Below are 25,825 nucleotides of genomic sequence, written 5' to 3'. Positions count from 1 at the left end.
TTATATGGTGTTTGGTTGTGGGGGGGTCCTCCTGAAACTAGCAGGCTGGCAACATGAGAGAAAGGGGCAGAAGAAGATAGGAGATCCCCTGCTTTTTTGAACATCTATGTTGTAAAGACAGTGTTGCAGAGTTTTAATAAGTCTTATAGAACAGGCACACATAAAAGAATAGGAGCAGGGGATCTTCCATCTTTGTGCAGATTTCAAAGCGCTGAAAATTTGGCTACACAAATCTTGTATTAGTTCTCAGAACTTCATGATGCACAGAATGCATTTTAGTAACAAGTGAGTGTTTAGGTCTTTTCTGTTATGAAACAATTCAAGATGGTCAGATTTGGATATACTGTAATTTAAATAGGGTGTAGTTATAGTATTTCCTGTAAGTGAGTCTAGTGGTTCTGCTCCTCAGCTTCAGTTTGGCCGTCTGTGATGCAAGATTTAAATTGTGGCATAATTAAATTAATATATAATGTAGGGCTGCCATATGGATTTGTCAAAATAACAAGACAGGCAGCACACTTGTATCTCTATTGAAACAATGCTCTTAAAGGCTCTCGTTTTCATCTGAGACAGGGCTGTAGCCTAGTTTACCAATGAGTTTAAGCTTCTCTGTCTAGAAGAGTCTCAGTCGACTGACAGGTCTCTTGACTAACGACTCGACTATTTGGCGGCGCAGCCCTAATGAGCCGTCTCTCCTACCCTTGACTTTGTTTAGGACACACAGTTCACTTGTTTTCAGTGATAGTAATGATGCACGATGTTGCTTCCTAATATTTGGAACAGGAGAGCCCAGTTGTTTCTTACAGCACAAATGCTGCAATTTGACAAACAGTCAAATGTTCAGCAGTGGAAACTGCCATCAAAGGGTTAATTTGTATTAGTCTGATTTTGGGTGGAACTGTTGCTATGTGTACTTGTCTTTACTTTCAACCACCTGATCTGTGCCATAGTAAGTCTTTGTCCTGTACATGTAAAATGCCCAGTTAACCCAAACTAGAAACCTAGTTAGGCAAATGCATGGCAATGACATCTGGTTACCAAAGAAGCTGACTGTTGCCCGGTTACTTCAGTGCATGTAAACACACTGACTGAGAAAGAAATATTAATGAAGGGATTGCAAATTAGTTGAAGTGGTAACAGCATGGACTTGTCTGAATACAGAGCCCATTGGGGTGTCACATTTGCACATGTAGTTTTCTGCTCTTGTGTCCTGCTTATTTCCAGCTGCTGCTCTGAATGTGGGGCTTCTCTCGCAGGTTTAAGGGATCCATCTACTCTCCTGTCAGTCAATGCAGCACAGATATTTTCTGTGAGCTTTCTTCCTCTCCACAGCTGGCCTTTGAGATGAAATAAGTGGAAAGATGTTTTGACTACAGCAGCTCGCTGTCTGTTTTGCTTTGGTCTAGGGTCCGCTGCAAGCCCTGAGGCCGAGGTTCCCACCCTGCTGCCTGCCGCCTCAGCCCTGGAGGAGATGGCCCTGTACAGCAACAAGCGCAAACTGAGGCAGGGCCGCCACAGCCTGGAAACTGCCGTGCCCACATAACACCCCACACAGAGCAGAAACCCAAACATGCACTGTGGAAGACTGGTAACACATGGGTGTATCCACAGGAGGTGCAGATTCACTATACACTACACACAACATCAGTAGAGCAAGGTTTACTCTCCCATATGTAACCACTGCAGAGAATACAAAGGTAATAGTTGTTACTCACTCACATCCAGTGTGCTGCTCTTGCCTTTACAGTCTGTGGATGAGTTGGCAGGTTGCTCAACAGTCCCTGGAGAGCACAGCAGGATTAGATAGGATTACTGCTTAGAGACCACTCTTTGTTTTGCCCTGTAGAAACTATTTTACAGGAGGTGACCAAAACTTATTTTTTGCACCTCCGTTGTTTTTTTTTTGTTTTTTTTTTAAATATTCTGGAAGAGAAAAGAAATGGGTCATTACTATACTAACTTCTTGAATGATATTTTTAACCTTTTAGTGAATAAACTGTAATACATCAGGGGTTTCTTGAGACTTGTGCGAACAAGAGTGTATATACTGAGGAGGAAACGTTCTGCTACCTTCACAGTCACAAATTGAGGGCGTCAAGAAAAACAGTACATATCATTATTGCACTGCCACTGATTAATCACTTTTAAAGACCGTATATCTTAACTAATTTATTGTTTTACTCCAATTGAAACGGTTCTGTTTTACACTGTTTAACCCATCCAGCCCATTTGTGTTCAAGAGGCTGATTATCTACCAGAAAAGAGAAAATCAATTTGAGTCACAAGCTCAAAGCTTTGAAGCAATGAATTGCATATCACTTTATATCATTAAATCTGCTTTATAAACACTTCTGAAATTTACCTTTGTTTTGTTGAGGCGAATATATAAATTAGAATGCCTGGGGCTGGGCAAAACCTAGAAAAATCTGACCAGATGTATATTCTGTCCACACTGGAGACAGAAGCAGGCAGAATACAAGGTTTGCAAACATGCATTTTTAACATTTATTAATCAATGGTACTAGCCCTGCCCTGTTTAGGGCATTGTTTAACATTTTATCAATGTGAATCATGCATCATCCTTGCATTATCTGGTGGTATTCCAGATGTGACGTGAAGGTAGCAGGTGTTTTATTTTTCTGTCTAAGATTAATTTAAATCTTATGCCACTGAAAATCACTTACTATTGTGTGAATAATGTACAAATATTGAAAGCAACACAAACTCTGGGTGTGAAACCAAGCCAGTCTTGACCTAGACCGAGTGAGTATCTGGACTGCTGACACATCTGGGTCTAAACAGGCTTGGTATCAGGGTGCTCTCTGCATGTATATTGGTTTGTTAGTGGGAGAGCCACGAGAGGCACTAATAATTAGAAATCCCTCTGAAGATGTTGATCTCATTCAGACATTCAGCTCATTGCTTGACACACTGTCCATTTATGTATCCGACTGGTATTTTTGCAGACTCGCAGCATAGTAGCAATTTGTGTTAATTTAATGTAGGTTCTTCTAATGATAGTTTTCCATGTTTCTCTCTCTGACTGAAATTCAGTTTGATAACATTTGCAATGGCTGATATCTTTAACTTACAGTTGGTAAATCTTTTTTTCCCAGGTGGGATTCACTACATTATTAATGCAGTGTTTTAAGTTTGTTTATTCCTTTATCTTTGAGTCTGCTTTGGGGGCTTTTATTTGCAAACAGGTCGGTGGTAAGGGGTCAGAGGTCCTAGGGTCAAAGGTTAGAGCTCATACAAGACTGTAACTAGTGAATTTGTACAACCAAAGAAGTCTATTTTGTGGTTCAGGAATAATAAATTTTACTTTTCATTTAAGAAGCTGATTCACTGTATTGTGCTTTTTGTCCTTGACAGATTAAATGTGGAAAAACCACGAGACAAGAATGAGACACATTAGGTACGGAAAGCCAAAAAGGCAGTATTTGCACATTGTGTGTCATTAATACTTAAAAATTTGACATTGTTAACCCGTAAAGTACACGTTAATGTTAAAAGTTGATCTTGACCTTTTTGAACAGGCTGTTCCCAATTGGCTGTGGACAAGTCGGGCTAAACCACTTCTGTAAACTGAAGCAATGCCCCAACACTACTTAACAAGAACTCTGTCATCTTAAAAAGATTATTTGTTAACATGTTTGTTGTTTGGGTTTTCATACATATCTAAATATTTTTTTCTGTCCAGTACAATTCACTGCCAGTAAAGGTCACCCTAATGTTTGAGATATGGTTTAGTTAAGTATGATGACATGTCTACCAGCCACATCAACTTTTTTTTAATATAATACATATTATTTACCTTTTACAGTACAGAGGAACATAGGCTGTATACATAATCTTCACTTTAAAAGTAGAGTGAAGAGTCAGGCTCCTTAGATGGGGGGTCATAACTTGGAGTGAACTATACCAACAAAAGCAAAAAAAAAAAAAAAAAAAGAAACAGTTTTAAAATATGTTTTTGCATTTTCTTTCTGTATAACAGAAAAACTAACAGGGTGAAAAACATTTAAATAATCTTCCTAAAAATGACAAACATACAGAGTTTTTGTTTACAACGAATGGGGAATGGCCGTTCCAGAACTTTTAATGTGTTGTCAGTATGTTTACATGTACTGTACTTGATGTGGAATGCATCAGATTTTCACACAGTAACAACACAATTACAGGCATAAATGTCTCACATTTTTGGCTTTCCATATTTAGTAGGACTGTGTGTACACTGAAAAGGCACATTACACTTCACATTTAGCACTTGTGGATGTCTTAGTTTATGAACTTTAGTTTGTGCATAAAACTCAGTTAAGTAACAGGTGGAATTGGAAAGTGTCTTCTCTGTCCAGACCCAGCCGATGAGCTGTTCTGCATAGGAGTAATGGAGAGCGCCTTGTTCCACTGTAGGAGAAGTCAGAAGTGGAAGATTAAGTTACATTTACTGGTAATAGCAATTTCCCATCTCAAAGAGGTTGTCCAGGTAATTAATTGCTAGCACAAAGATCATGAGCAGCGGTATTTTTATTTTTTCACTTTCAAATTAGGCAAAATAAGCATTTGAGTACACTGAAGAAGGAAGATGCTCCCATTTCAGTGTCCTGTGGCAAGTGTTGTACAAGGACTCAGCAGTGGGACTGTCAGTAATACGCTTGTCCTGTCAGTTATCCTCTTTCTGAGAGTATCAAGAAAACATGCAACACATTTGTCTGTAAATGTTATTCAAATTATTTGCTCCCTCTGGTTTCTACTGCAGTTAAAACCAGCTTTTTAAGCCAAGTATGACAGAGTTGTTTCTATTTGTAAGATAGTGTTTGTTCAATAGTAATAATTGTATTTAACTGTATACAAATCTTTGGATAAATAAAATGTTTAATTTTTAGAGTGAAAGAAATAGATGGACATTTAAATGAACTGTTCTTCAAATGTCCATTCACTGCTTTCCATTTCATGAGCTTGAAGAAACAAAATAATAAGTCATGATGCGCCAAAGTACTGGGCAACCACCCCGTTTGGCAACAGTTCGTGTGGCAGCCACTGATAGAAGGAATAATGGATCCTACTAAATACCTGCAAGTTTTGGCTGCAGATGTCATGCAACAAATCAAGAAAGTGAAACTGAAAATAGGCCAAATTCTACAAGAGGACAATGTACATCATAAACAAAACACTGCAGGAAGAGTGGGTGAAAATTCATGAATAAAGAAAAAGGACAAACATCTGTAAACTACCGAAGGGGCAGTGTCCAAAACTTGACCCATTCCACAGTTACTAATTATTGTCCATTAACCTAAGATTAACAGTGAATTAACATCTGAATAAAGGCTTTTTAATGTCTGGTTCATTTGCTGCTTTTAATGTAAAAAATCTACAAAATATGTAATTTACCCAGGGTACCTCAAATGTGTGCACGTGTAAAACAAACTCACCTTTGCAAGGCTCATAGTCATCTGGAGCTCCTCCTCAGGAAACAGGCAAGTCTTCTTATACCAGGTTTCAAATTCTAGGATGCACATGGGAAATGCATAACAGAGTAAACCTGACTGCCAAAAACACCTACGCTGTGAAAGCTTAATGCTCTATCAGAGAGGCGGTGTATACGTAAGGCTTTGGAGAACTGACCAGAGAGCAGGCGCACTGTGCACTGATCCACAAGGTGCTGACAGTAGTTGACCTCTGCCTTGATGTCACGCAACGCTGCACATCTCTGCTGGTACAGGGTCTTCAGCTCTCTGAGCTGCAATATCAAAGTGTCATCTAGCTCCTCCTCCTCTTCCATGACCAAATACTGACCTTCATATAAAACATACAAATCAAAGAGTGTATTAACCTCTTCGGTCTCTTTAAAAGGCATCAAAGTTCCACGTGTAGGTCAGGTGATCACACCTGAGTCAGATCCATTCCCCGGTGAAAGCTATGAGATGTGGCAAAAACCTGGAACAGGACCTTTGATTCGAGTTTCTTTTGTCACATTTTAAATAATCTTTTTCACAGTAACTCTTTGAACAAGTCCTGGGTATACGCTGCCCCCAATGGTTAGAGCCATCGGTTGAGCTGGCGCCGCAGATGGCTGCCTCGGTTCTGTACTGGAAAAAAATTCCTTGTGTGTAACATACTTGGCCAATAAAGGTGATTATCCTTATCCTCCTAAAATCTTCAGCCAGTGATTATCCATCACATCACAGTATTACATCTCACTCTAGTTGACATCCCATTTGTTTACACTATGGAATATAAAATGTTGCAACAGAAAGGACTCCAGATTGAGTTTCATGGGACCATTAAAAGCAGCACAGTACAAATCAAAGCATTTGCACTTTCATACCGACTAAAACATGTACCTTGGGTTTCTCTCATTTCCTTGCGCTGCTGGATGGTAGCTGTTGTGCAGTCGATCTTTCTCTTGACAGCACTGACATCCTCTGTAAGCTGTCGAAGGAGACCACGGCGTTCCAGCAGCACAGCCTTGTTGTCCTTAAGGATGCAGGTGATCATATGGCCTTGTCCTGCTTTAAAATCCTCAAATGCCTCTGCTTTGGGAGGAAGAGAACTGGGTGCACACAGAAAACAGAGTGGGAAGTGTACAACAACTCTGTACAGAATCTGAGCTGAATATTTAATTGATAGGATTATATTGATATCATACACAACCCCAGGGGGAAAGGATTTGTTTTCAGGTGGCTGTGAGTCCAAGGACTCTGTGTCTGGCTTTTGGGACTCCTGTTCCCTCTCAGGCATCTGGGCAGAGTTCAGCTTTGATTTGGATGCACTCTCTGATCGCTTCCTGGAAGCAGGACTCCCTCCCCCCTGTCTCTTCCTTTGGCTGGAAAATCACAATAAGCAAAACATTTTAAAAAAGCTGATATTCGTTAAGGTTTTGGCAAACTGGCACAATTTAGCTACCAACACAATAAATGCACCAGTGGGTGTATAAATAACTGTGTCTAGAGAACTTTGATACTGTTGAGTTGGATCTTGTACTTATTGTACTTCTTACTGCCCTAGATTTATTTTATAACTTAAGTTACTTTTCAGGACCAGATTAAAACAAAAATTACAGTATAATCACAAGACATTATTGATCTCCAGCTGTACATACATATACTGTACAGCTGTACAGTATACACACACACAAAGGTGGAGCTAATGTTTACTACCTTAACCTCTAGAGTCCCTGCGTCCTCATATGAGGACCGCACAGCTTGGGTTTCCAAAGCTCAGGACTCTAGAGGATATATATGGTAGTAAACATAGCCAATCCCGGCCGGCAATCGGGCGAAGGCGTGGTACACCCTGGACAGGTCGCCAATCCATCGCAGGGCTAACACATAGACAAACAACCACACACACGCACATGCACTCCTATGGGCAATTTAGAGACACCAATCAACCTAAGCTGCATGTCTTTGGACTGTGGGAGGAAGCCGGAGTACCCGGAGAGAACCCACGCAAGCACGGGGAGAACATGCAGACTCCACACAGAAAGGTCCCAGGTGGGGCCCGAACCTGGAACCTTCTCGCTGTGAGGCAACGGCGCTAACCACTGTGCCACCGTGCTGCCCTCCAAACAAATTTAAATGGAAAATAAAAAATATGTGCCTTGTTTGCAAAACTGTCACATCTAAAAAGACTGAATATCACCACAATATACTGGTTTCAGTCTAAGGTGTTACTCGCCTCTGTTTGTCCCTCAACTTCACGGTTTTCGATGTGGTGGAACTCGGGTCCCGTGTCTGCTTCGGCGACTGGGCAGATGTCCCAGTACTGCCAGCCTCCACATCGTCGCTCCCGCCTCTGGTATCCTGCTCCTAAAGAATTCACAATGCAACATCCAGTCAAAAGCTCAGTCACAGTGAACTGTTCACTAAACAGGTACAACAGACAAATAAGAGTTGCAATGGTTAATTTAAGGTGCCCCTAACCATGACCTTGATAGCGCCAATGTTTCCATTTTGATTTTTCTCAGCCAAGCTGCACTTGTGGCAGAGCTGAGCCATCACCTTCTGCTTCTGTTCCCTACGCATATACATACAGAAACATGCTCCGTTACTCACCGCTAACAAATAAAACCTTGTTCCCAAATTTGTTTGAATAGATGCTATAGGTACTGGAGATTTCAAGATGATACTCACTGCACAGCCAGTTTGATTTGGGCAAACAGTGCTTGGGCCTGCCTGATACTTGTGACCTGTATTCACACATTAAGCAGAGAGACATTTAAAGCCTTCAAAGGAACAACTCCAAGGAAAAATCTGGTGTTTCAGAGAAAGCAAAGCTGTGGTCTTGGGTATGTTCTTACAGTGATTTCCTTCAGGCTTCCGTCCAGAAACCTCTGAACCTGACTGTCGATCTCGGCCAGCTGGGCTCCAGGTAACAACTCATTCTCCCCCACGGTGAAAGAGGAATGATAAACATTTAAACTCTGATATGGACTAGCTGAAATGTCTTTCTGCTTCTAATGTATAACAGGAGGCACTTGGATGGACGTACAGTGGGTACGGAAAGTATTCAGACCCCCTTAAATTTTTCACTCTTTGTTATATTGCAGCCATATGCTAAAATCATTTAAGTTCATTTTTTTCCTCATTAATGTACACACAGCACCCCATATTGACAGAAAAACACAGAATTTGACATTTTCGCAGATTTATTAAAAAAGAAAAACTGAAATATCACATGGTCATAAGTATTCAGACCCTTTGCTCAGTATTTAGTAGAAGCACCCTTTTGAGCTAATACAGCCATGAGTCTTTTTGGGAATGATGCAACAAGTTTTTCACACCTGCATTTGGGGATCCTCTGCCATTCCTCCTTGCAGATCCTCTCCAGTTCTGTCAGGTTGGATGGTAAACGTTGGTGAGCAGCCATTTTCAGGTCTCTCCAGAGATGCTCAATTGGGTTTAAGTCAGGGCTCTGGCGGGGCCATTCAAGAACAGTCACGGAGTTGTTGTGAAGCCACTCCTTCGTTATTTTAGCTGTGTGCTTAGGGTCATCGTCATGTTGGAAGGTGAACCTTCGGCCCAGTCTGAGGTCCTGAGCACTCTGGAGAAGGTGTTCGTCCAGGATATCCCTGTACTTGGCCACATTCATCCTTCCCTCGATTGCAACCAGTCGTCCTGTCCCTGCAGCTGAAAAACACCCCCATAGCATGATGCTGCCACCACCATGCTTCACTGTTGGGACCGTATTGGACAGGTGATACATACCGCTTAGAATTAAAGCCAAAAAGTTCTATCTTGGTCTCATCAGACCAGAGAATCTTATTTCTCACCATCTTGGAGTCCTTCAGGTGTTTTTTAGCAAACTCCATGCAGGCTTTCATGTGTCTTGCACTGAGGAGAGGCTTCCATCAGGCCACTCTGCCATAAATCCCCGACTGGTGGAAGGATGCAGTGATGGTTGACTTTCTACAACTTTCTCCCATCTCCCGACTGCATCTCTGGAGCTCAGCCACAGTCATCAAGTGCAGCAGAAATTTTTTTTGTAACCTTGGCCAGATCCGTGCCTTGCCACAATTCTGTCTCTGAGCTCTTCAGGCAGTTCCTTTGACCTCATGATTCTCATTTGCTCTGACATGCACTGTGAGCTGTAGGGTCTTATATAGACAGGTGTGTGGCTTTCCTAATCACGTCCAATCAGTATAATCAAACACAGCTGGACTCAAATGAAGGTGTAGAACCATCTCAGAGACGATCAGACGAAATGGACAGCACCTAAGTTAAATATAAGAGTGTCACAGCAAAGGGTCTGAATACTTATGACCATGTGATGTTTCAGTTTTTCTTTTTTAATAAATCTGCAAAAATGTCAAACATTCTGTGTTTTTCTGTCAATATGGGGTGCTGTGTGTACATTAATAAGGAAAAAAATGAACTTAAATGATTTTAGCATATGGCTGCAATATAACAAAGAGTGAAAAATTTAAGGGGGGCTGAATACTTTCCGTACCCACTGTATGTCTCATCATGATCTCCATGACTAACGAGCGTGCTCACAATGTCTACACATTAACAGAGTCTACAGATGGCAGCATGATGTGCACAGTATGCACATAAAGTGGTGCTGGAGCATAAAGCACAGTGTCTTGAACTCAAACATATCAGGTGAATTACACATTTTAAAACAAGTAGATGTATAGCTTTTTTTTAACAAAAATTATGAAATGGAAGCTTCAGAATTTACACATAACACTACTGAACAATGGAAGATGAGCAACACCTTGAATGCATTTAAGTTTTAACAGTAAACCAGAACAATACGTTAAAGCTACAGTATGCACCAATTTTTTCCAAACATAAAAATATGCTCCAAAACTTGTCTTAATGTGAAACTTCCTGTGACCCAGACTCATTGAACAGTAATGCAGAGCTTCTAAAAGGTTTTGAGCAGGACTGACCTCTAACCAATCATGAATTTTCAATTATTTCTGCTTGATCAGTAAGTTTTGTTTCATTCTCATTTCTTGCAATTTCATAATGACAAATATCTGAAGAGCTGGGCAGAGCGTGGCACAGCATAGTGGAGCAGGGAGACAGAGTGCTGGGCGGAGCACAGTGGATTGGTCTGGAGTTTCATGCTAGTGCTACCTTACATTACATACTGTAGCTTTAATCTAAAACCATACAGTTTGCACTATCTCATAATGTTCCTGCTGGCTCTGCTTACCGGTGTTTTGTACATGGACAGTTCCTCTTTAAGCATCTGTATCTCCTGCTGTTTTTTTTAGCTAATCACAACAGAAATGTAATGTGACGACTCCGTTATCTGACAGACTCACAAAACAAGTCTGAATCAAGTGTGCTTTAAAGCTACTCTACCTACTGTAGAGTAGCACTTCAACTGCCAAACGGTCTACTGCGACTCTAAAACAAACTCACAGGGTATGTGATATTATGTGAACTCACAGCTGGATCTGTATGTTCATTAATTGTAGGGTCAGTCCTGACACACTTCATTCTGGAGGCAAAACGCAGAGTAGAGAGCTGCAAAGAACATTAATTAACACGCGGAACAAATCGACACCATGTAAAGTAAAAAGAAACTGCTTTTAGTTAATATCATATGTTCCACTTCTTACCGTTTCTTCTATCTGTGCAGCCTCGCCGTAGATGTTGGCCACTAGCACAGTGTTACAGTTCCCTCCTACAGGCACAATACATCATCTTACTACACAGCAAAGCAGCACATGAACTACAAATATCAGATATCAGTGATGTTAAAAGCTGAAGACCTAGCATTCTCACCTAGTGAGTCTTTAAGGACATGAGTGAGTTTAGACTGTCTGTAGGGAACGTGGTCTCTGTGACAGTCGGCCAGAGCCACAATGACCTGTTCCAGGAAGGACAAGGACTTGTTGATGTATGTGGCTTCCGTTAACATCTGCCGCCCTGACTGGATGAATGGGAAGGCGAGATTAATTGTGAAAATGGTAACATTACATGACAAATTATATAAAAAAGGCATGTTCTTTCACTGTGTCCAGATGAGAGAAAAGACCTTATAACAAAATAACTGGGCAAATTTGAAATGGATTGGGTGACTAGAATAGACCTGAAATGTTTTGTGAGTGATTCAGATGTCGTCATACTCACCCCAGTTTTTCCCAGTCTCTCAGACCCAGCCAAATCAACCAGATTCAGCTTGGAGGTGATGTACGTGGCATCAGACAAACTCCGTGAGCGAGACTGCAATTAAAACAGACGCGTTTTCCTATTGTGTCCCTAACTATGGAAACACAGAAACTTGAGCCTGTTTGAGCATCAAAACCACTGTAAACAGAGTAAACCATGAAGGTACAGTAACTGGCCTCATACCTCTATATGCATAGTGAAGATGCAGTGGGACCTGGAGGAGTTTCTGTTGAGGGCATGAGATCCAATAATGCGACTCATCTCACCCTGAGTCAAGAGAGAAAGCGCAGCTTTGCATTAATTTCTTCATAAAATCATAGAAATAACAGAGCTCCCAGCCCAGTCAACCGATGCCGATTAGGAAACAAAATAAAAACCAGAGTTAAAAAGAAGATAAACTGCAGGCTATTTTATGATTAAAACAATTAAACTGATCAAAAGAACCATTAAACAACAGCATGAAAAAACAGATTTTTAAATTGTAAATAAAAATGTATGTCCCCTTCTCAAATTTCTGGAGGTACTTTCTTATTTTCCAGGTGAGACAAAACCACCTGAAGAATGATCTGCCTCATGGGCATGGAGCCCTCAATGGGAACAACAGAGAAAATGTAAGAAGATTTAGCTTTGATTCATTTGGTGCTTGTTCGAATACATTTTAATAATGACCAAATATTTATATATTAGGCACTAAAAAATGATATTTTTACAACTGTAGAAGCCGAGTAGTGACCCACCTGAAACATCAGGTTGAGTGCCTCCTCCTCGCTGCGAACTGGGTGAAGAGACAGACCTCTGACGAACATCCCCCTCCCCGCCTCTTCGACCACTGCCATACCCCGAGACCTGTGAGTTGAGCCCTGCTGTGGCGACAGAAGATCCACCAGGGTCTCATTGTAGATCTCCAGGTAGGACAGCAGCACTGACAAGGAATGCTCCGTCCTCTTGTCCACTTCCCTAAACACCTGAATACCATGTTAGAGATTTAAAAAAAATCATATACGGTATATTTAAGTGAAGTAGTCAGGCAGTTTCACAACGTGAGATACCTCCTGAAGAGCCCGAGGAATGATTCCTCTGTACTGGTATGATTCTGTGGATCCTGTCATGGTGTAAGTTTTTCCTGCACCTGTCTGCCCGAAGCACAAAACAGTACCTGGCAGAATCACAACAGAAGACTATAAACAAGACCATTAACTTATTTCTTTGAAGTCAGATACATCAGGAAAACCTCTTCCACTTTCATCAGTATAATCAAGGGAATTAAGGGCCTTTTACTGACTGTTCCAGTGTCACAGCAACATGGAAAAACAACAAAATGACAGTGTTGACATTACGTTGGGCATGCCTACACTACACACTGTTAAATCTGTTTACCATTATAGCCTTCCAGTGCCCCCTGTAACACCCGCTGACACACTCGGGCATACACCTCCTCCTGGGACACATCCTTCAGGACGCCTTCCAGCCTGAATGACCAGAAGCTCAGCTGCCCTTTCTTGGAGTCTTGGAGCTTCCTGGAGTCTTTTCTGTTATAAATGTTCACTGTCTGAAAGCAAAGACAAACATATGAATTGCTTTCAAGCAAAAAACAAATGCATTAATCATTTGGTTATAAAATGTCCAAAATATTTGTGGACATGACAATTTGCCCAAGTAAAAACCCAATCAAAATGGGAAAAAAAAACATGGACTGCCAAGATCAAAGTAACAATGCACCTGAACTTTTTCTTTGCTATGACAAGTCAAAATGTGTGCCCTGAAAAAGGTCAATGAACAGGGAGACCTGTGTTTCTTCACACCTTTAAACCTCAGCCTGACCCAGACAAACAAGATCCCACTGTGACAGTAAACATGGTTTTGGTGATTCACAGGTAAACCATCTAAGCTAAGAAGTATAGGTCACGTATAAACCTGAGCTATAGTGTCCTAAGTAAACAGAGTATGAACAATTATACCTCAAAAAGTTCCTTTTTCAGCCAAACTCAACCAGTTAACCACTTGACTGCTGAACGCACTCTTAGCTAAACCTACTAACTTTTTAACTTAACCGGAGTTTTGGTTAACTCAACATCGAGTAGTTCACTTTCAGTAGGGCTACTTTCCCAGGTCGTTTGAAATTAATCTTAGATTCACCTGTCCATCGGGAAGACACTCAATGAGACCTCGAGAGAACTTTGCGGTTGGTCTAATCCGGACAAACACGTCGACCTTACCGCTGTGAGGCTTCATCCTGCCTCTATCCGAACGGCAGCGACAGCAGAGCAGGTAGAAGTAACTCACGACCCGTGTCTGACCGCTCGACGACTAAATCCACCCGATGAAAACACGTAGGCTAATCAATGTTCAGTCTACCGGCTCCTGTCGGGTTGCCGGTCTCTGGTTTCTAGTCAGCGCCATGGCAACGGCAACGACCGCGCGCGTAGCATGTTGCAAGAGCGCGCCCGTGCCCGGTATCATCTCCAGGAAGCTGAAGCTTGGAACGAATCGATAAAGAGGTCATTATCACACACTTTATGAATTAGTCCATTAGTTATTGAAACAGCGCAATTTAAAAAATAGCGTACAAGTCTAGAAGGTAAATAAAGCAAAAAGTAACAGGCTACAAAAAACAGCTGATTAGTAAAATTATCTAAAAATATATATAATTTTATGAGGGGATTTAAGTATGGGCCTTCTTATTTTTTAACTAGTATGAACATGCAGAGATTAAAGTTGTCTATTAGCCTGAACAAAACATTGGTAATCTAAATTAAAAAACCCTTGGATTAGCTTGGAGATGCTTTATCACTGAGCTGAAAACAGCTGTTTTTCTTGACTAAAACGGAGTTCAGCTATAACACTACATACCAGTGCATCAGAAGTAATCTACTGTTACTGTAGACTGGTGAGGAAAAAAATGGCAAATTTCTCTTTAAATCAAAAGTGAAACAATATAACTGTGCAAAAGTGAAAGATACTTTCATAAGTCACTGTATTTGTCTGTTTTCTCTGCCCTTTCCACATTTTCTTTTTGATAAACACTCTATAACTTGTTTTGACAAGTTACATTAAATACAATGTTTCCTGACCCGCTGGTCAAGGCAAGACTGAAGAAAGTACGGACGGTGCTTAATGTTCTTCACCTGCTTGGAACTGTTTAATTTGATACTTAAATTTATGTCTGAGTCCATCAAAAGGTTGGGATGAGTTATGCTGTAATTTAAGGCTTCCTATCAAAACCATTAGCTGTTAGTTGAAAAACTGGTAAGATCAGGCAATAGATGCACATGTCAGTGTCCTTGTAGGAGGAGTTTAATAAAGTCAACAAAAAAAGATTTTAAAAAAAAGTTGAACTTTGACATTTAAACCAATGAGTCATCAAACTGAAATGCTAAAACGCATTCATATGTGCAGATAGAAGGATAATACATCTCCAAGATGAGAGGGCTCATACTGATCTGTTTGATTCCATTTATTGTCACAACAGCAGCAAAACCTATGGTAAGATTTCAAACTGTACTGCAATGAAGAAAACAACAAATCAAAAGACACTTGTATAGAGTGCTGCTCAGGTGTGGAAAAATATAAAATTATATCTCTGCTGCTCTTTAGTTTCTGGACTCTTCTAGTCAAAAACTGTTTGAAAAAATCGGAGGTACTCCAGAGTGTCATAAAAATAATAATTTTAAAAAATATGACTCTCTGGAGTGCCTCCAATTTTTTCAAAAGCTTTATTTGGTACATTTTTTAAAAGAAACAAAAAATATTAGCGGGGGGGGGGGAGTGCTGCACGTTTGAAATTGCACCACTTTAAAGAAATATGGCTAAAGTAGTTCAATGCTATAAATTCAAATTTCATAATTTGGGTACTGCATATAAAATTCTGCTTATTACAACTTATCCATAGTTTTCATTTTTGTTACTGCGCTAAACTAGAAGACCATTTTTATATTTCGTTCAGTAATCGATAAATCAGAAGAAGCCCACATGAATGTGTGTTGCTGCTTTGTCTTTGAAAGTGCTTATGTATTGACTGATTAATTGGTTTATTTGAAACCCAATGTCAGCATCCTCTGCAGGATGTGACAAGCAAATTAGCAAAAGTATAATAAAGAAACACTATTATAACATTGGTTAAATAATTTCAGTGGGACCCTGGGAGTCGTAACCCAATGACAAATCCAGCCGGGTTTAACACCACAACCAACTCATCCACGGTGAGTGGAAAGTCTCATTTCACCCGTGTCCATTTTTGGTAAGGTCACCTGTTTTTGATAGTGACATGAAATTTGATTTCAGTTCAATTTTATTTATATAACACTTTACACACAACACAGCAAAGTGCTTTACAGCAACTGAATTGCACATTTCAGCCCTTTTATTTTTCACTTTGACAACTCAGAAGTTGAAAAACATTCATTCTTTACACTGATTTTATGATGCATCTTGTATTGTGTCATTTTAATGTAACAGGTTTATTATTTTTTTGCAAACACAGACCGAAGATTCTGCTGTTATTGATCTCTGATGTCTTATTCTTTAACTTCTATCCTTTATTCTGCTACTACAAAATGATGTATTCTGGTTCCATCTACCCGACATTGTTCAGGTCCTCTTGGGGCAGGAAGTACTGCATATTAAATATTTTAGGACTGCTGTTCATGTAATATTTTTTGGCTCTTTCACAGAGTTTTTGATCCATTGTTTCTGGTGTGCACAGAGAAACAGGACTAAATGTGCATTTTTTTATTTTTATTAATGTTTTTAATTGTTAAGAATTTGAAGCCCTAGAAAGTTTTTCACTTTGCTGGAAATTCTGGGCAATTTTTTTTTGCTGCTTTGTTTGAAGTCCAAAGTCGACAGCAGTGCAAACACACGCGCACAGTTATGTCACTGGATTAGGGTAAATAAGTGCATATTTTCTTATTAAAGTCCAATGCCTTTTTTATTTCAGGCACAAATGAACCACACAGAATATGAGGCAGTAAAAGTAAGTAACTCTCAGCGTAAATTAATAATTAACATATGATTGAGTTTTCTGGGGAAGCAAGAGAAGTAAAGTATAACGGTTCCTGATGTTCTTCCCCTACAGTGGAATGGTACCAGGAATGCAATCGATAATATTCATGGGTTCCCACCACAACCTGCTAGTGAAGCGGACACCCAGGTACAAACCCATGAACAACACACCGAGACAGTGCCCTTAAATATTTCTCAATGTCTCATTTGATGTTGTTGAATTCAGTGTGTCACCAGTGACATGGGTGAATATTTCAGTATTTAATTCTTTTGACGTGCACCAGGGAAGCAGGAGGACAATAGTGTAAATTAATAATTAACTGTTTTCTGGGGAAGCATCAGAACAAAAGTATAATGGTTCCTGATGTTCTTCCCCTACAGTGGACTGGTACCAGGATTGCAATCGATAATATTCATGGGTTCCCACCGCAACCTGATAGTGAAGAGGACACCCAGGTACAAAACCCATGAACAACACACACAGACAGTGCCCTTAAATATTTCTCAATGTCTCATTTGATGATGTTGAATTTAGTGTGTCATTACTGAAATGGGTGAGTATCTCAGTATTTAATGCTTAATGCTTGCACTGGGTAAATAGGACAACGGCGTATCCTGACGCAGCGACAGTTCATCCAGCCCACCACCAGTGTGTAGGCTTCCATTGAAAATAATAGGTGCGGGTGTTTTGAAAAGATTTACGAGACTCAATAAGCTAAACAAAAGATAATCTACTGAAAAAGTGTTGAGTTCTGTCTCTGTCAGCGTCTTCTCATCACATGCTCCTTCTTCCTCCTCAGAGTTAAAATAACTTTTCAGTGGAGAAAATGGACAGTCCATAAGTGTGTCTCTTGTTTGTCACATCTGGCACAGCTGCTATCAGAGTGGATGAAGAAGGAGAGTGACAGTATCTTCACTGACTCTATAAGGACCTTTTGTTGTTTTTTTTTTGTTTTTTTTTACAGTAATGGCAGATCATGGGAACATCAAATACTTCCAAATATTAGGAATAGCGCCTTAGAGTTAAATCAATAATAATGATACCTGTGACAAAAGTCAGAACTCAAGTTTTTGTTGTTTTTTTTTTTGTTACTGTGACCATAATCCTCTTCCAAAGGCATCAAAACAAACCAAAGTACACTGTTGTGTTTACACACTTTGGTTACAGATTAGGGTTACATGTGTTTTAAGCTGTGTTACGTGACCTCAGCTCTTCCCGCCCCACCTCTTGAACCTTGAACAGTTGGCAAATTTGTGGGCACAAAAAATTCACATTTGTCAACAGATGTACTAAGTTGGACTTTAATATTAAGCCAAACGTGAACTTCTGCAGCCTCCACCTACTAACATGAATGCTATAAAACAGGTGTATGAGCAGAGCACATAGGAAATTAATTCATGGACAAGATGAGAGCGATTGTACTGCTCTGTTTGGTGGGATTCGTTTTCTCAGCCTTGGTAAGATTAGTTGATTTAACCAGATTTAAGTTAATTTAAGATAACCAATACTGAGCTGCCTGTTTTATGTGTAATTCTCTGATATCTGATACTCTGGCACTGACCTGCTAAATAAAACAGCCACTTTTCTTCTTACTTGATTTGTGTCAAGCCAGGACTGAGGCAAAGGTCGTCTCCGTATATATTTAATTAGGATTTGCAGAACAGGACTTTGATTTAAACTTAACAACTTTGACTTAAAATATGGTTTTAAAAACCTAGCTCAAACATTTTTTTAATTTTTCTTTTCTTTGAAGAATCACTGAATAAGCTGGAGCACACTGCTGCTGCTCTATGAAACAGGTTTACTGATAGATTATTTTGCTGCTTTCTTTGAAACCTGTCTGTGACCTTGCAAAAACTGAATAAACAAAAAGGCAAAGGGTTATTATAAAAACACTGTTGTGATTGTGTCATAGTTTTTTTTTAATTCAAGCTCTATATATTTCAATTTCAGTGGTCTAAAGGAGACTCAGTGCCACGTCCAACTACGGAGATACCACGTGTAACTACGGAGACAGACTGGGTATGTGAAAATAGTGGCAGCAAGATAAAGTGGTTTTATTCACTTCTAAGACAAAACTGGTTTCAGAGATCACAGAGGCAATTCTGTAATTAGTGGAGGCTGATACAGCACAAGGTGAAGGGCCAGGCAATGGTTAATTCTGATACAACATTTGCTCCAAAATGTGTAATATAACAAGTGAGAAATGACAGGCAGCTGGCAACACTGCAACAAACCATATTAAGGTTTTTAAGTATGTTTAAACAGGGAAAGCATAAAGACTTTTAGGTGGCGAACTGCACATAAAACCTGTTGTCCTGTTACAGTACAGAATAGAGGTTGACCAAATACTTCATACAGTAACACAGTATAATAGAACAGCACAACACCACAGCGGAATCAACACTGATTAGGTGGACTGCTGTGGACCTATAAAACTGATAGCTGTGTGTAGATTAACAGATTCCTCAAACTTGCTTGATTTATGAAGTCTGCATTATATTCTCTGTCAAAGTTAAAATCAGCAGAGGACTTTTATAAGCACCTGAAATCCCTTAGTTTTCTTTGACTTTCTTTTTGTGACTCATATACTTCAATGTGCCTATAATGAGTTGCACACGTTAGTCGACCTAGTCACGTGATTATCACTAGCGACGCCCTTCTTAGCGTAGCGAGAGTGGTGGATGTGGCACATTGAGTAGTCGGAGAGTGGCTGGAAAAGTTTGATGTAAATACCAGTAACCTCCAAATCCACTGCTCGCTTAGTTGTAGTTCCACAGGTGTCATACCCGAGCGGCTGTAAGCCGTGCAGTTTTTCACAGTCACCGTCTGCGCAGAAGTCACGGACACATCTCTCAGAAACAGTTAGGAAACGGCTGCGAGCTACGTTTTCACGGAGATGGGTAAACAAATCACACGCACATATGCAAAACCAACCACTTAGTTGCCACTGTTAAAGTCGTTTGTCTTGTAAAAGTAGACCACGACGTCCTAAAACGCTTCTAATGACGTACAAGACTCAATTTTATGTGGTTTCTAGTCATATATTTTTGATGTTTTCTTCACCTTTTTCCGGTGCGGTAAACAGCTATTTGCTCACTACTGCCAACTGCTGATTGGCCGGGGGTACTCCATTCAACTGGTCCAGTGACACCAGCCATAATGTAGTCAAATAATTTAATCACATAATTTAACTATTAACTTTTTTGATAATGGAATCGGTCTAATTGTTTTAGTCAATGTTAAGAATTCTTTAACATTTGCTGTTTCCAGTTTTTTTAATATATCAATTTTATGCTTTACTTTGAAGATATTGTCTCAAATTGTAAAAGGATTTTTTTTTGTTTTATAGATAAAACAAGCATCAAAAGTAATCCTCATTTGTAGTCCAAATACACATTATGTTCTCGAGACAATAGATAAATATAAAGTAGTGTATATACAGGCCTGTCTCAAATATACAGGTTTAAAAAGGGTTTCTCAGTTAGTAAGGCTGCATTTTTATTATCCGCTTTTTTTTTTTATTATACATTACCTTTCAAACAACTTACATTGCTTAGGACTGATATTCTCAGGTCAATTTTTGGGAATACATTTCATATTTATCACCTTACTTGCATCAAAGTATTGTAAGTTTTTGAATAATCTCTTTATCTTTAGTTTGGTGAATGGCATCCAATGCAAAGTAGCTATGGTTTTCCAGATTTGCCAGCTAGTGGAAATGTGATCAAGGTAAGAAACCATTCAATGTTCACAATTGCGGTTTTCCTTACGTAAAACAGCATTTAACCTGAGCAAGATATTTTGATTTTAAGTTGCCGTTATGTACTTTAAATTTTGGCTGTCTTCTCTTTTCAGATGACGAAGAATGAAAAAGTAGGTGGCTGAGGCTCAACAGATTTAAGGATCCTGCTGGTGTTTCTGCTTCTTTCAAAAAAATATTCCAAGTCTGTTGTGTGAAAGAAGTTTATTTGTCAAGGTTTGTTATAAGGTCATTTAAAATGTCCATTTCCTAAAAAAATGACAGGAGTAAGTGACTGTGGGAGATATAACACAAGTATTTAGTTTACAAATGGACACCATCACTTTTTCTGGAAAAGGACACTAAAAATTCACATTTTTAACCTTAAAGATTTAGACAAGACTTAAGTCACAAGGATCACTTTAATTTGTGTGTTAGGTTCTTCTCTTTTCATGACAAATATTATCTACAGCCACTCAAAGCATCCAGCAGGGATCAACACCCACCTGACACCTTTAATAGAAAGGACAGAAACAGAAAATCCAGTTCTTCCTCAACTTTCTAAACATAATGCTTGTAGTAAAAGCCCATTTGATTTTAACTGGGCATACTAATGGTTTTAAAGGACAAAGCCAGTAATTTAATCATATTCCCCACACAGAGACTAAAACCAAAAGTGAATTGCCTCTATTCCCTAATAAAGGTGGGATTGGCAGTCCTGGAAAAACCAGCAAGAGAAAGCTTTATTTTGAAAGAAGCCAACCATAAAAATTCCACCCTTTTGTTCTGACTTCTCTCCAAAGCCACTCCTCCAAAACACAATGATCACTGCCCGACTACTTACAGATTTCAGGAAAAAAATAAATGCCTCCCAAACAAAACAAAACCAATAATTACCTGTCCACCACAAATATAACATGCCAGCCTGGCTTTGCGGGAGACTCTCAGCTCACACACTGACTGCACAGCAGAGTGTGCACAAGTAGGAAGTAGGTCGACAGAAAGACCATCCAATGGTTTTTCTCAGCCCAATTAAAATTATTGGTCAGGCTTTTATCAGCCATGCTGCCACAGATGACAGGGTTTTTTCTTTATGCTATCAATGCATTTAATGTATTCACTGCCATCAGGATGAAATGGAAAAATTCAAGAAATGTAACAAAAATGCTTCTGTAAGGGGTCGCCAACCCTGCTTTTAATGTCCTACAGTGTGTCAGTCCTGCGCCATAGACCTCTAATGATGTAGAAAAGTGAATAAAACACAGTGAAACACAGGCTGCACTGGGTGACATGCTTCTCTTCTTACAAAGCTTATGACCTAAATATTTCTTTCACACACAAAAAAAAAAAAAAAAATAATGCACGCACACACACACAGCTACTACACATAGAGATCTTGCGCCTACACAGTTGACTCCTGCTTATTTCAGCGGTCAGAACTGTCATCTCACAGCAATAAGGTTCTGGGTTCGAGCCCTGGCCAACCTGGGGCCTTTCTGTGTGGAGTATGCATGTTCTCTCTGTACCTCCGTGGGTTCTCTCCGGGTTCCTCCTACAGTTCACAGACATGCAGCCTAGGTTGCCTGGTGACTCTAAATTTCCCGTAGGATTTAGTGTGTGTGGTTGTCTGTCTACATTTCAGCCCCATGATAGATTGTGACCTGTCCAGGGTGGAACCTGCCACTCACCCAGTGGCAGCTGGGATTGGCTCCAGCCCAACCGTGACCATGTTCAGGATAAGCGGTATAGATAATGGATGGATGTTGAAGACTGACATATATCAACCATGAGCTGAGGCAATTCATTGTTGGTTTGAGTATGGGGACCGGTGAAAATACTATTAATATGAAAAATGACCGGCCTTATCCTTTAAGTGGATGGTACTCTTGTTGGTTTGGTGACAGTCGATATTTACAGACAAGTAGTTGCTGTAACTCTCTGGAAATGAAATGATGCACAATCCACCTGTCCTATGTGGTTCCACTGAATATTAATAAAGCAAGGTCCTGGTATAAAGAACTGGGGCTGAAAGGTACCACTGGACAACAATATGAGCAAACAACCTCAACAAATATGCACTGTAATTTTGCTGACACTAACTTTTGTTACCAAAGAATATTTTTGGACAGGATGCATGCTTTAATCACTCTTTTACTGATGTCTAAAATAAAATAATGGCAGTAAAATCAAAGACAGTTAGAAGATGAAATCATGAGGAAAACTACAACAGTACATTCTTAAACAGAGGGGAGTTCCCTCCCCCCACAAAGTGGGGAGATCCTGGGGCAGGCAACAGCCTGGGAGACAACAAGCAAAGTTCTGTGTCCAAGCAGTTTCTCTCCATCAGTTAAGGCCACTTTATATAGAAATTTTAAATGAGGACCACAACCTATCGCTTCTTGTCCATAGATCTATGAAAAATGTTGTCATCTTTAAATCATAGAGCCTGATGGCCAGTGTGGAAGGGGTGGGTATTTGTCCCATTCTCCACCACAGCAAAAACAAAAAAAGAAATCGTCACCACCAGCTGTACTGCTGAGGTAGTATCCCTAGGCCTAAAACACCAACCGCCACTCTAAACACACCCCAACATAACCAAGTGTGATTAGGTTATAATGAACTTGCAAAAAAATAGATATTTTCACAGGAGTTTGTAAAATCATCTTATGTGAAGTCATCTTCGATCCGCTGTGGCTTTATCAAAGCAAGTTGAAGTCCAGAGAGACATTGTGCCACACAATCTTTGCTCCGAGTACAATCCACCAAGGACAACTACGTCGCCTTTTGTTGCTGCTGCCGTTGCACATTTTCATGTAGTTTGCTAATTCTTTTTCAATTACTCCCTCTTTCAACAGCCCCTTCAGACGCAGTCTTTCCATTGTGCCAACCAAATGTATGTAGAATGTGTGAAATAAGTGTGTGTGTGTGAGACGCTGTGTGCTCGTGTGAGTGAGCAGTGTGATGATGGTGGCAGCGTGAGCTCTGTCAGGACTGCAGTCCACACAGCTGGAGTTCAGCTTCCTTAAAGGGGCTGGGCAGGACAAAGCTGGAGGGGCCAGGGGACGGAGGGGAGCGGGTCTACTTGTCCCCCAGGATAGCGTACTGGTTGTCAAGCTGCAAATGCTGCATCGAAGCGCCACTGGTCTCCTCTCTACCACGGTTCCTGTGTTTCACAACCTCAAAGGTCTTCTCCATTTCTCTGTCCCTAAAATATAGACATGACACTTTAGTAATAATCTTCTGAGCCATTTATCTAGAAACACTGCCTGGCTTCACCTTCCCAAACGAAACATTCTGCTGATTGTAAACTGAATATATTTGGATGCATTACACATAAAGAAATAGGCAAACCGCACCTTGGGCTCTAGGAAACTGCAACCTGCATGTTTATTGACATTTTATAGACTAAACAATCACATAGTTTGGTATAATAGACAGATTAACTACCCAAATAAGGGTTGTCTGCAGCCCTGATGAGCTACAAAACTGCACCAACACCTCACACCCCCAAACACACCACCCTAACTTGACTTACCTGCGTGTCTCCACATGCTTGGCGGTGGCCAGTAGAGAAGGGAACTGTGCATCACTGTAGATCTCAGGAGGGCCCTGGTTCTGGCTTCGTTTGTTGGTGGAGAGACGAGCCCCAGGAGGGCGATACACACCAGAAGATTTCACCTCAGGAGCTTCTACGCTCTCTAAAACACAGAGACAACAGGAGTTAGACAAGAAAACCAATGTTTTGAGGGTCAGATTACAGTAGTATTTTATCAATCAAACAATAACATATACTCCACAAACCTTTACAAGTGCTTCAGGCTATGTTGCATGATTGTTTCATGATAAAAATAATCAAAGGCTCTTCATTTGTGCATTAGAAAACTGCGCCCTGTCAGGACACAATTAACAAGAGTAATAAAAACTATGAGCTCAGTGTCCATAACATCACCACAGTAAAAAGCCAACAGGTTCTCCAAACTACATGACCCATTTGGTCCTTTGTTCCCTCCCTCTCACACAACCCATAGTGGCGTATCATTAAATAGCACTCCTACGGCCGCAGGAGGAATTGCAACAATCCTGCCAAAATTAACAACAAGGTAAGTCACACTACCAAATATGCTGTTACAGGGGGACAGTCTCTAAGAAGCATATACACATTTACAGTAGACTTATAATAAAGTGTTACATCCATTCTGACCTTTCGAAACATTTTCCATTTTTCATGCCCTTGTTAATTGCTGCACCTCTTTCCCGGAGAAAAGCTGAAATGAGACTTGAAGTTGGTTCACTCACCAATGGGAGCAGCAGCAGGAGGAGCGGTGCCAGATTTGTTCCAGGGCCCTGACACTTTGTCTCCACTGACCAAAATGATTTCTCCATCCTCACCGACCTCTTCTTTCTCGTACTCCTCTTCCTCCTTCTCGTCACTGTGAGCAAACCGAGGACAGTCAGTCACAGGTGAACACATGATGAGCTGCACTGCTGTTCCTAATATTTTCCTCCAGACCCTTCCTGTCTGTTCTCATCTTTATACGTTCAAGGAAAATGAAACCACTTTAGCCTGAGAAGATGCCGTTTTGCCTCAGTTTAGTGTGTATATAACAAATCAGTCTCTGCCTGTGTCCTTTCAATAACTTAGGTATTCATACCACCTCTGTGTATCACACTGCATTGTTTAAATATACCTGAATGGCAGCATTCACCACATTTGCTTTGTAGCCAACTAAAACGTTTGGTGTTTGTTAGTCAGTCCACACCCCAGTTTAGGTTTTATGAAGATGAGGATCTGCCAGTAAAACAGGGTCATCAATAAATTTATTTAAGAGAGACTATCATTAAATTTTATACTGAAATCTGAGACATTATTACTGAAACTAAGAATAGTGAAAATGAAATATCTATGCCTGAGAAGGAATAACTGTAGAATTTTTGTATTGATCATTTTCAGTGTACCACGAGCCCCATGTTTAAACTCAAACTGACTGTATCATAGTAATTTAGATAGAATTGCAAAGTCATTCCACTATTTTAATTGTTGAAATAATGATGTAGGCAACAGGTCAGAGGTCTGAAGCCAGGATACTTGTATTGCCTAAACACCATAAGTTTCCCCCACAACCTGTGCACAATCAGAAGCAGCAACATAGTAATAACATATCTATGTGCAACAGAGTCTCTCATTCTGCAGGTAGAAGAGTACTGTGGCCAGGTTTACATGCATTTTTAAGTGTCTGGAGCATCTTAATTATCTTCAATAACTTCAGTAATGTGGACCATGTAGACATCTGTATGGACAAGGAGTCATAACAGCAAATATTTACTCTCACCTTATTTGTAAAGCTTGGAGCCGGAGCCCACTGTAGTCCACTTCTTTCTGCTCAAACTCTTTCCACTCCTCATCCTCCTGGGCAGAAGGGGGCATGAACTTAATGTGCATTAAAA

The 25,825-nt window shown here is 40.2% G+C and overlaps 4 protein-coding genes and 1 long non-coding RNA gene across 14 annotated transcripts in view; 2 read left to right on the top strand and 3 right to left on the bottom strand.

The window, feature by feature from the left end:
* scrib (scribble planar cell polarity protein) overlaps nt 1-3,791 on the top strand; it is a 63,851-nt gene extending 60,060 nt beyond the window's left edge. For 6 of the 9 annotated variants that reach the window (XM_020617469.1, XM_020617471.1, XM_020617467.1 and 3 more), the window contains one exon: nt 1,407-3,791. In XM_020617469.1, the coding sequence (XP_020473125.1) occupies nt 1,407-1,543 (137 nt within the window). In that variant the 3' untranslated portion in view covers nt 1,544-3,791. The remainder of the gene's footprint in view (nt 1-1,406) is intronic. The other 3 variants (XM_020617476.1, XM_020617474.1, XM_020617475.1) reach the window with 3 other exon arrangements.
* A 422-nt stretch (nt 3,792-4,213) lies between these two features.
* Nucleotides 4,214-10,722, bottom strand: LOC109970131 (kinesin-like protein KIF9). Its single transcript, XM_020617496.1, has 10 exons — nt 10,672-10,722; nt 8,306-8,389; nt 8,139-8,194; nt 7,929-8,022; nt 7,684-7,814; nt 6,653-6,829; nt 6,348-6,556; nt 5,629-5,799; nt 5,436-5,509; nt 4,214-4,410 (listed from the first exon to the last, which is right to left on the bottom strand). Exons 1-10 carry the CDS (start codon nt 10,705-10,707, stop codon nt 4,318-4,320), a joined length of 1,125 nt encoding a protein of 374 aa, XP_020473152.1. The 5' UTR covers nt 10,708-10,722; the 3' UTR covers nt 4,214-4,317.
* A 131-nt stretch (nt 10,723-10,853) lies between these two features.
* Nucleotides 10,854-14,039, bottom strand: kif9 (kinesin family member 9). Its single transcript, XM_020617498.1, has 9 exons — nt 13,773-14,039; nt 13,014-13,185; nt 12,686-12,792; nt 12,374-12,601; nt 11,820-11,903; nt 11,598-11,690; nt 11,250-11,397; nt 11,084-11,148; nt 10,854-10,988 (listed from the first exon to the last, which is right to left on the bottom strand). The coding sequence occupies exons 1-9, from the start codon at nt 13,866-13,868 to the stop codon at nt 10,869-10,871; spliced, it is 1,113 nt and encodes a 370-aa protein (XP_020473154.1). The 5' UTR covers nt 13,869-14,039; the 3' UTR covers nt 10,854-10,868.
* Nucleotides 14,040-19,109: 5,070 nt separating this feature from the next.
* LOC109970137 (uncharacterized) lies at nt 19,110-21,736 on the top strand. The gene is made up of 3 exons (XR_002276369.1): nt 19,110-19,541; nt 20,299-20,370; nt 20,497-21,736. It is a non-coding gene; the product is annotated as an uncharacterized LOC109970137 (long non-coding RNA).
* The window catches only part of cdv3 (carnitine deficiency-associated gene expressed in ventricle 3), a 7,254-nt gene continuing 2,017 nt past the window's right edge, over nt 20,589-25,825 (bottom strand). The window contains exons 2-5 of one of the 2 annotated variants that reach the window (XM_020617502.1): nt 25,711-25,784; nt 24,677-24,810; nt 23,916-24,078; nt 20,589-23,585 (exon numbers count right to left, since the gene is read on the bottom strand). In XM_020617502.1, coding sequence (XP_020473158.1) covers nt 23,459-23,585; nt 23,916-24,078; nt 24,677-24,810; nt 25,711-25,784 — 498 coding nt within the window. In that variant the 3' untranslated portion in view covers nt 20,589-23,458. Of the gene's footprint in view, nt 23,586-23,915; nt 24,079-24,676; nt 24,811-25,710; nt 25,788-25,825 lie in introns of both variants that reach the window. The other variant, XM_020617501.1, reaches the window with a different exon arrangement.

This window comes from Monopterus albus, unplaced genomic scaffold (assembly GCF_001952655.1).
Source record: "Monopterus albus unplaced genomic scaffold, M_albus_1.0 scaffold190.1, whole genome shotgun sequence".
Taxonomy (NCBI): Eukaryota; Metazoa; Chordata; class Actinopteri; order Synbranchiformes; family Synbranchidae; genus Monopterus; species Monopterus albus.
Note: the sequence above shows the minus strand (reverse complement) of the source record. Positions and strands in the feature narration are given on the sequence as shown.